The 10,397-nt window shown below is 54.5% G+C and overlaps 1 protein-coding gene across 2 annotated transcripts; it reads left to right on the plus strand.

Moving 5' to 3' along the window:
• Positions 1 to 3,299: 3,299 nt before the first annotated feature.
• PHETA1 (PH domain containing endocytic trafficking adaptor 1) lies at positions 3,300 to 10,397 on the plus strand. 2 transcript variants are annotated; one of them, XM_080649857.1, is made up of 4 exons: positions 3,300 to 3,435; positions 5,875 to 6,017; positions 6,452 to 6,528; positions 7,820 to 10,397. In XM_080649857.1, the coding sequence occupies exon 4, from the start codon at positions 7,844 to 7,846 to the stop codon at positions 8,510 to 8,512; it is 669 nt and encodes a 222-aa protein (XP_080505983.1). In that variant the 5' UTR covers positions 3,300 to 3,435; positions 5,875 to 6,017; positions 6,452 to 6,528; positions 7,820 to 7,843; the 3' UTR covers positions 8,513 to 10,397. The 2 variants fall into 2 exon arrangements, with proteins under 2 accessions (XP_080505983.1, XP_080505982.1); XM_080649856.1 differs by lacking the exon at positions 6,452 to 6,528.

The following is a 10,397-nucleotide window of genomic DNA, read 5'->3' on the forward strand; positions in this document are numbered from 1 at the left end:
TGTCTGGGACACAGTAGTGCTCACTAAATATTGGTTCAAAGAATGACTGATTGGAGGAAACAAAGGCGCTCAACTCAGCGGGGTGGGGTTGGGGGTCATATGCCTTCCCCGAAGAGGTGATGGCTAAGTGAAGTTTGGAAGGATGAGTCGTGGAAGGGACTAGCAGGTGCAAAGGTTCAGAGCCGTGTGCATTCTCGGAACAGAGGGAAGCCAGGTGGCCGAAGCTGAGGGAGTCAGGATAGGAAACTGTGTGAAGTGGCTGGAGGGGTGAGCAGAGGCCAGGACAAGTACCGCCTTGTCCCTCACAGGAAGGAGTCTGGACTCGCTCCTGACACAGTGGGGAGCCATGGAAAGGCTTTGGGCAAGAAAGTGCCGTAACTTGATTTAAGTTCACTAGGATCCCCAGTGGAGAATGGATTCAGGGGGCTCAGGGACTGGAGAGGCAGAAGGGAGATCTGAGCGAAGGTTACTGCAGCAGACCTGGTGAGATATGACGGGCGGCCTGGGATGGGGAAGTGGCGGCGGAAATGGAGAAGTGACAAACTCAAGACATGATTTGGAGGTAAAATCAGCAGAACTTGGTAACGGTAGTCGCGACCCAGTTCTGGTTCTCAAATTCCCCTGTCCTGTCCTGAATCACTGCCTCTTTTCCAGCCTCTACAGTCCCAGCCACAAAGATGCCTGGCTGTTCATAGTAGTCAAAAGGTGAAAACAACCTAATGTCCATCAACGGATGAAGAGATAGACAAAATGTGGTCCATCCGTGCAATGGAATATTACTCATCCATCCAGGGAGGAGGCACTGACACGCTGTATGAGGTGGGGGAACCTTGGACACAGGATGCTGAGTGAAAGGAGCCAGACACAAAAGGACAAACGTTGTGTGAGTTTGTATGAAATGTCCAGAATAGGTAAATCCACACAGAAAGAAGGGAGTGACTACTAACGGATGTGGGGTTTTACTTTGGAGTGACAGAATGTTTTGGAACTAGACAGAAGTGGGTTTCACACATTGTGAATGTATTAAATGTCACTGAATTATTGTCCACTTTTATTTTTTATTTTTATTTTTGCTGGTGATTTCTAAAATTGGGAGCTGTATCTTTTTTTTTTAATTTTCAGCTTTTTGAGGTAAAATTGACATATAAAATTGTAAGATATTTAAAGTGTATATCATGACGATTTAAAATACGTATACATTGTGAAAAGATTGCCCCATCTAATTAACACATCCATCACCTCACATATTTATTTGTATAATATTTGCGTGTGTGTGTGTGTGTGTGTGAGAGAGAGAGAGAGAGAGAGAACATTTAAATTTCACTCTCGCAGCAAATTTCAATTATCCAATATAGTGTTACCAACTATAGCCACCACATTATACTTATGTTCACTTTAAAATGGTTAATTTTTTAAATTTGAATTTCACCCAATTGAAAAAACAATGACAAGAAAAGGGGGGACATTTGTGATACTTTAAACAATAAAGATAAATAAAAAAAAAAACCAACATACTAGGTTCTTGTTCTCCAACATCTGCCCTTTCACCTATATCAACCCTTGACTCCAGCAAGAGGGGCGCTGGGAAATTCCCCCCACACCATGGTCCAAATGCTCACGTGCCGGCCATTTTCTTTATGTGGTGAGCATCTAGATTTGGGGAAATTCCAGCTTGCCTTTGCTGCAGGAGGAATTCATGCAGCATCAGGTATAGCTGGATCCAGGGGCTTAGCTGATTATCAGATATCATCAGGTATCTTGAAAGCAAAATCTTTCCCATGATCCACTAGGCCCTAAGCAACCTGGCTTTGCCAATACTCTATGACCTCATTTCCTACTATTCTTCTGCTTGCTCAATAGACTCCAGCCCCCTGGCCTCTTCTTCATTCAAACACGCAGAGGGACACCCTTCCCTCAGAAGTCTACATGGCTCCCTCCTTCACTTCCTTCAGATCCCTGCTCCTCAGAGAAGCTTCCTCTGACTGACCACCTTGTCTAAAATTGCACTCCCAGGCTTTCTTTTCTTTTTGTGTTAATCCTCACCTGAGGATATTTTCCCTTTGATTTTTAGAGTGAGTGGAAAGGAGGGAGGGAGAGAAAAGGGGGGAGAAGAGAGAGAGAGAGAGAGAGAGAGAGAGAGAGAGAGAGAGAGATACTTATGTGAGAGAGATATGTCAATCAACTTCCACTCGCAGGCTGGGGATCAAGTCTGCAACCCAGGTACATGCCCTTTACTGGAATCAAACCCCAGATCCTTAGTTCCAGGGCCAACGCTCTATCCACTGAGCCAAACTGGCTAGGGCTGCACTCCCAGTCTTTCTACCCCGCTGCCATGGCTAATAGTTTTCCTAGCACAAGTCACTTCTAGAACTCATCTTTGATTTGTTGAATGATCCAGGAACAGTGCCTGGAACACAGTAGCACTTAGTGAGAGGCTGTAGAATGAATAGATGATCCTGATAGGTCCTATTTCTCTCCTGCCCTCAGGCCAGGACTGGACAGCTATTGAGTCCTGGAGGGTGGTGAGGAGGAGGCAGCAAGAGCAGGAAGTAAATACAGATCTAGGGAGGTGGACTTTGTTATTTTGTGTAAAAGAAAAAGAACAGAAACTGCTATTTGCTGAGAGCATTCACTATGTACCTTGAACTTTATATACAACGACTGTCTTTATTTTACAGAGGAAACTGAGGCCTAGAGAAGTGGAGCGATTTCTCTAAGCGCCCCCCGCCCCGAACTTCCCCTCTTCCCCTGGGGAAGGGGAAGGGTTGACAGGCACCCTGTACATATAGTTCAATCCTCTAGTGACTTTGTCAGAACGCCCGAAATGTCCTGTATTCAGTTCTTTTTCCAATAAGTCACACATTTTCAGCACTCAGAGTTATTTTTCAATTTAGCTGGGCGTTACATTTCCTAAATCTGGCAACCCTAGCCAGGGAGGGTCTGGGACTCCAGGCCTAGGGCTTCAGTGAGTGGTCCTGCCCAGGACCCCAGGCTTTCTCCGGGCGAACCCTCCCCCTGTCCTTACCCCTGGAAACCGGTTGACTCTGGGGGATCCAATCCTCTTTCCTGGGATCCCGCACTGAAGATTGTGAACCCGTCGCGGTCCCTTTAAGAGTGGTTTCGGGATGAGCCCCAGGGGCGGGGAGAATCCGGGGGCGTGCCGGGTCGGGGCCGGCCAATCCGGGGGCGGGACAAACGCGGGGGCTAAAGGGGTGCGCCCCCGGGTCGCAGACCGCCGGTTTGTCCCGCCTCCTTTCATCCGAGCCCTGTGCTCCCGCGGCTGCGCCGCCTCGCCGCCCCGCCGCCCGGAGACAAAGCACTGCCACTGCCGCCGCCGCCGCCGCCACCGAGCGCGCGGGTCCCGGGCCATGGCCGGACCGCTCCCCGGCCCCGCGCCTCCCGTCCCGCCGCCGCCGCCTTAGGCCGCGCCGCGAGGTAGGGCTAGCCTGGCCGGGGGACCTGCAAGGGGGTGCGGGACCGGGCTCGGGCCGCCGTGGGCCTCGGGGTTCCTCGGCCGGCGGGGGAGACCTCTGCTGGGGATCTGCCTATTTGCGATTCCACATCAGGAGTAATTTTCCTTTAGGGAACCCGGCTGCCCGGGCGAACTCGGCAGATGAGGTGCCCTTGACTGGAATCGAACCCGGGATCCTTCAGTCCACTCTCCCTCCCCCAGCCCCTAAGGGACCTCTGTTGCTGGGGGAACTCTGGGGACAAGCCCTCCACTTGACCACCCATCTGGGGCTTTGGCTGTAGTTTAGGAAACTCAAGAGCGCTCCCCACAGGGCACACAAAGGGACAGAGGGCTGCTAGGAGCAGGCCAGACCTGGAGATCCAGCCTCTAGGATGGGCAGCGGGGCTGCCTCTAGCCTGGGGCAGGCTCCTGGCGTCCCTGTGGCCCCTGCTTGAGGGCTCCCAGCACCTTTTTATGCCTGTACTTGCCACACTCTCTCCCTCATACCCACTGCTAGGGGACACTTGTGGCAGCTGGATTCAACCCCAGGACCTGTGGTGTGGTTTCTTTCCTTGAATTGAGTGCCCAAATGCCATGCCTCAGTTTCTCCAGAGGCCAGGCTTCTGGGCCAGCTGTGTCCCTGGAGACCTTGAGCTAATTTGTCTTTTGGATAGCTCCCCTGAGTGCTCACTACCTGCTAAGCATTTTGCAAAATGGCTCTTCAGGACAATTTATTCAACCCTCCCAGAGGGATGGGTGTTAATGTTCTCATTTTATAGGTGAGGCTGTGAAAACTCGGACTCACAGTGGCAATATGGTTGATGGCTTTCCCATAGTTGGGCATCGGGCTTTCCTCATTTTAACTCATGGAATCCTCTCCAGAGCCCACTTGACAGATGAGGAAACTGGGGCTTGAAAAGGTGAAGTGACTTTCTCAAGACCCTCCAGCCTGGACTGATCTAAGTGAGAACTTGGCCTTGGGACCAGAGAGGGGCCAGGCCCCCTAGCAAGCAAGTTTGACATGCTTGCCCTGCAGCTTTCTGCCAGGCCAGGGGCTGTTGAGTCAGCAGCAGTGCCTACAGTGGACTCTGAACTTCTTAGAAACAACAGGAGTGTGGGGAGATAAGCCAGAACTGTGCCCCTGCTGTTTCTGCCCCGCCCCCCTGGTTCTTGCTGGGGCTGGAAGCAGGGGCCATGGGCAGCGTGGTTCCCGTGTCACGGGTGACCTTGGGCCGGGCCGGGCCCCATTTTGGGCAGTGAGAAGAGGAGAGGTGCTGAGTGTGAGGGAAGTTGTTCTACCTTTGGCTTTCATGGAGTGGGCAGACCCCAGGAACAGCCCCTTTGAGCCAGTAGGCTAGAGCATGCGATTCTGGGCCCAGTGTTGTACCTTTGGGCAAGTTACTTAACCTCTCTGTGTCTCAGTTTCCACATCTATTCATGCGGGATGGGAACAGACACTTTCTCACAGGGCCGTTGAGAGATTTAAGATGACTGTTTGACTCCTTCTATAGGTATGTGAGCACCAACTACATGCCAGGCACTGGAATTCAGACAAAGACAAAACAAACAAAAAAACACAACAAACCCTGCCCCCCTAGAGCAGGCAGAAATGACCCAGGTAATTTCAGGTTGGGGTACAAGAGAGTGACAGGAAAGTCTCTGATATAGGGCGGTCAGGGACTGCTTCCCTGAGGAGGTGATGGTCAAGCTGAAACTGAAGGATGGGTCAGCCATGAGAAGATCTGGGAAGGGCATCCCAGGCAGGGGGAACAGCAAGGGCAAAGGCTCTGAGGTGGGAATGTGCCTGATGTGTTTGAGGAACAGCAAGGAGTCCACGGTGGCTGAAGCTGAGTGAGCAAGGAGGACAGAGGTAGGGGAAGGGAACTTAAGAGGCCATGGGCAGGACTGAATTTTATACGGAGAGAAGTAGGGAGTCCTGGGAGGGTGTGGAGTGGTGGAGGGATATGGTTGTATTAAGTTTTAAACAGGATCTTTCTGTGAGGAATGGATTTCAATGGGATCAGGGGAGGGGCTTGGGAAGGAGTTTGGCTCTTAACCTGAAGAACATGGTAGAGGCAGGGAGACCAATGAAAAGGCTACTGGAGCTGCCAAGGGAGTGATGATGGGGGCCTAGAATGGGGAGGTGGCCGTGGGTAGAGATTAGGCCACTGATTTGGAAGAGGCTGGAAGGAGATCAGTTGGACTTGATGAGTGGTCAGAGTGGGGGTGGGGGGAGAAGCCAAAGGCCATTTGCTGAGACAGAGTGCTGAGGGGAGCAAATGGAGAGGTGAGAAGAACATCGAGAGCTACCACTGCTGAGCACGTACTGCATGCCCAGCACCATGCTCAGCAGCTTCTGTGTAATCACTGTGTTAATGTCACAAAAATCCTGACTTTGGTGCTTTTATGACCCTATTTTACAGATGTGGAAATAGAGACCCAGAGAGGCTTAACACTTGCCTGAGGTCACACAGCCTGGACACTACAGAGCTGACATTTCAACCCAGAGAAGAGCAAGCTGAGAGCAGACTGGGCACAAGGCAGGGAGGGAGCAGTGGCCTGAGAGGTAGGAGGGCAACGGGACAAATAGGATGGGTGGTTCCTTCGAGAAATAGGGCGGGGGTCCACATGGAGTTGGGCTGTTGAGGAAAATGCATGAGTCTTCTTTTGCAGAGAATGAAACAGGCTCAGAGAAGGGCAGCCCGTGTCTGAAGTCACACAGTTCAGGGAGGTAGAGCCTTCTGGGCCTCTAGCCTTGGCCTGGCTGCTAGGTCAGGACAGTCTCACCTTAGCTATGAAATCACAGCTTGTGGTGCCTCTTCCAGGAAGCCATCCTTGACTGCCTAGGTGATTCAGTTGGGAGCAGTTGCTCCTTCCACCCTGGGTCAGGTTGAACTGCTCTCAGGAGAACTACCACCCATACCTCATCCCTCCAGGCCCCGAGTAAAGCACTGCCCAGGCTGGGGAATAAACATTAATTGAGCACCTACTGCATTCCAGGGACTTCACATACGTCGTCTCTTGAAAAATGCAGCTATTGTCCTATGTAGAGTGAGGCTGTGATACAGGAGCACAAGGTAGGTCCTCCCAGTGGCTGTGGAAAATCCCAAAGGAAGGTGTGGTCGCATTAGGGGCCCACGTATCACCTCCCAGTAAATCCTACCTGGCCAGTGCTGCCCCTTCAGGTGCTCCTCAGGGAACGTGGATTAAATCACTGAGCCAAGTGCCCAGTGAGATTCTTCTCCTTTGAGTCCACGATGCTCTCCTCCCACCCCCTTCCTATAACTGTGGGCCAAGCTCAGGGCCCTTTTTCTGGATTTTTTTCACCACTATCTTTTCTGTCTGTCTGACTGCTTCCGCCGCCTCTCCCCTTCCTCCTCCTGCTCCAGCTTCACCGGCCTCCTGGCTGTTCCTCAAGCACATTAGTAGGTTCCCACTTCAGGACCTTTGCACTTGCTGTTCCCTCTGCCTGGCCTGTCCCAGGGCTCCCGCCCTCCCCTGCTTTAGGTATCTGCTCAAATGTCACCTTCTTAGTACAGCCTTCACCCCCAGTAAAATCAAACACTTCTCTTGTCCACAACCCTCCTGACCCCTTCTCCACATTAGATTTTCTCAGCACTCAGAACCCGACCACCGGGCAGACTCGTTCTATCTGTTAATTTTCTTCCCTCTTCACTTGCCACTAGCATGTCAGCACCACAAGAGCAGTGACCCTCTTCATCTTGTTTACTAATGTAGTATCCAAGTGTTGAGAACAGAGCCCGGCACACAGTGGGAGCTTAATAAATGTTTGCCAAACGAAGTCCCTACACCCCTCTGAAATAGGTTCTGTTCATGTCCTTATAGCCCGGACAGCAAATCAAAGCTGAGTTATGAAATCAAAACTGGGACCTGAAAGGGACCACAAAAGGTCAGCCCATCTGGTCCCCAGGGATGAGGCCTGGGTTTGAATTTCACTCCACCAACTTGCTTTGTGACCTTGGGTGCATGACCTCTGTTTCCCCATCTGTCAAATGGGAATCGGGCTAGTCCCTGCCAACTAAGGTTTGTTGCAAGATGAGTTAAGATGCATAAGATGCTTGGCATGCGGTAGGAATCCCCAACATTATTTTGGGGAGGAGAACCGGGAGGGTTGAGTGTGGCTCTGGGGCCAGGGTTTGAGTCAGATCCGGGTGAGTCCTGGCTCTGGTCCTGCGAGCTGTGTGAGCCTCGGCAGGTCGCTTCCCCTGTCTGAGCCTCAGTTTCCTTATTTGTGAGAGGGGGTGTTGAGTGCTGTGGCGCCGGAGGGTGGCTGGAAGGTCAGGATGAGGCACAGGGTGATCTGGCAGCGGTAGCCACGTTAGTGACAGCTGACCCGGTGTGGGGCAGGCCCTGAGCTCCCTGCAGGCCGCCATGAAGCTGAACGAGCGCAGTCTGGCCTTCTATGCGACCTGTGACGCCCCGGTGGACAACGCGGGCTTCCTGTACAAGAAGGGCGGCCGGCACGCGGCCTACCATCGGCGCTGGTTCGTGCTGCGCGGGAACATGCTCTTCTACTTCGAGGACGCGGCCAGCCGTGAGCCTGTGGGCGTCATCATCCTGGAGGGCTGCACAGTGGAGCTTGTGGAGGCCGCTGAGGAGTTCACCTTCGCCGTGCGCTTCGCCGAGGCTCGGGCCCGCACCTACGTGCTGGCCGCTGAGAGCCAGGCTGCCATGGAGGGCTGGGTGAAGGCCCTGTCACGGGCCAGCTTCGACTACCTGCGGCTGGTGGTGCGGGAGCTGGAGCAGCAGCTGGCTGCCATGCGGGCAGGGGGCTGCCCTCCGCCGCCACGCCGACCCCGTGCCCTCCTGCCCAAGGAGAATGGCTGTGCGGTCTGGAGTGCCGAGCCACCCGCTGCCTCCACGGGCACCTCCACTGGTGCCCGGTCTGGCCCTGAGCGCCCCCCACTGCCACCCCGCCGGCGGGCCTCGGCACCCAACGGGCCTCTCGATTCAGCCCCCTTCCTCCAGCTGCACGAGTGGTACGGGCAGGAGGTCCGGGCACTGAGGAGCCAGTGGCTCAGGAGCCGGGACCAGCCCTGAGGTCACCAGGGTCCCCGTCCTGGAGGAACTCAAGTCCTAAGCAGGCTCTGACGGGCCCAGCCCTGAGACTGGGGAGCCCAGCCCTGAGGGAAATCACAGTCAAGTCCCAAGGGAAACTGAGGCCTCTGTGTGGGACGTAAGCGCCGAGAAGATGCTGGAATCCAAAGGGCGTTTAGGACTCAGAGGAGGTCACTGTGCCTCATTCTGAGGAAACTCCTGGGCCTGGCTGAACCTCAGGACGCCTGAGGGCTGGTTTTGAAGGAACTCTAGCCCCAGGCCCAGCCCGAATCACCCAGTGAAGGCCTGCTGCTGGCATCAGGTCCTGGCTGTGGTGGCTGGGACCTGGCGAGGTTCTGTGGCCCAAAGGCAAATGCCCAGTCAGCCCTGGTCCCTGACGGGGCCTCAACATGGACAGAGAAGGCTCGGGTGCCACGCCTCACCTGGGTCTGACCTCCTTTTGCTCCAGTGGCTCCTGAGAAGCTGGCCTGGCTCCAGGCCGCCTGCCCGCCCGCCTGCAGAGGCAGCAGGTGCAGAAGGTGGCAGCAGGTTTTAATGCGTAACCGGTATGGTGAGATTGCCTGGTCCCAAGGGCTCCTGGCCTGGAGTGGGGCGGAGGCAGGGCTTTGTCCTGGGCCTCAGCCAGACCTTGAGGTGGTGCTCCTGGTGCAGTAGCGACCCTCTGGCCTGGGGCTGTGCCTGTGTTGGCGTGGTGGCTCTCACTGGCCCTCCCGACAGTCCTTAACACATCCACAGTCTCCCCTCCCAGAGCCAGCTCTCCCACCCCCATCCTGGGACGAGGCCTCCTGGGAGCTCGCCTGACCTGGCCCAGTCTGGCTGGGCAGCTGTGGCTGGAGCTGACTGTACAGCAGGTTTCACTAGGGAGGGGTGGCCATGAGCAGACTCACCGCCCAGAAAGGGCCCCGGTGCAGACCCGGTAGGGGCAAAGAAGCCGTTGGGAAGCTGTGTTTGGCTTCTGGAATCCCCTGCCCCAACACAGCCCAGTCCCCCTCCACCTCCATATTCCAATGGGGAGGCCGACTGCTGTTTCACTGTTCTCATCAGAGTGGCTGTTCATCCAGGGAGAACCTCAGGGGGCTGGGTCACCCTTGGGCCCTCAAGCTGGGTCATGTTTACAGTCCTCAGTGCCCCACACTGGGGACCCCCTGAGGACGCCCCCCCCCCAACTTTATTCTCCAGAGGGGCCCCGAGGCCCCTTCCTGCTGTCTTCAGAGGCTCTGGGACTTGGGGAAGACTGGGAGCTGTCTGTGTGTCTGCAATCACCAGCTCACTGCTGGCTCAGTGGACTGGGGCTTCCGTTTTAATTTAATTTTTAATATTTAGGTGTTGTTTTTTAGCAACAACACTTGGCATTTCCACTACTTCTGTTTCTTGTCGGCTGGTGGGAACAGGGTGCCTGGCTCTCAGCTTGGCTGGGGTGGGGGTGAGAGAGGCAGTTGGCAGCCCAGGGAGAGGGCCAGGAGTCTTGGCTGGAGACAGAGGCATCTCAAGAATCTCACCCAGTTCTTTGCCTTGTCCAGGCCAGCTCTGAGCTGTGGCAGGTGCCTCCGGGCCTTGGTACGTTTCCTGTTCCGCTCTTTCCAAAGTCCTGAGCAGTGGGGGTGGGGATGGCAGCTCTTGTCCATAGGCTCTGGGTCTCCTGGCCTTCGAGCCCGTGTCCTGGCCACACCCAGCTGGCGGGATGAGATGCTGGCCCCAGTCCTGATGCAGGTTTACAAGCTCTAAAGGTACAGTGCCTGGTCTCCCTGGGGGCCGGTGGTTATTACCCCCACTCTGCTCCCCATCCTGAAAGCACAAGATGGGGTCAGAGTTGGGTTGGGGGAAAGATATCATAAAGACTAAAATGAAATAAAACTTTGTCAAGTAA

Source organism: Plecotus auritus (genome assembly GCF_963455305.1).
Source record: "Plecotus auritus genome assembly, chromosome: 13".
Classification (NCBI taxonomy): domain Eukaryota; kingdom Metazoa; phylum Chordata; class Mammalia; order Chiroptera; family Vespertilionidae; genus Plecotus; species Plecotus auritus.

What these genes read in the sequence shown, in the direction of transcription:
- PHETA1 (XM_080649857.1), top strand. Translation starts at nt 7,844, where the DNA reads ATGAAGCTGAACGAGCGCAGTCTGGCCTTCTATGCGACCTGTGACGCC.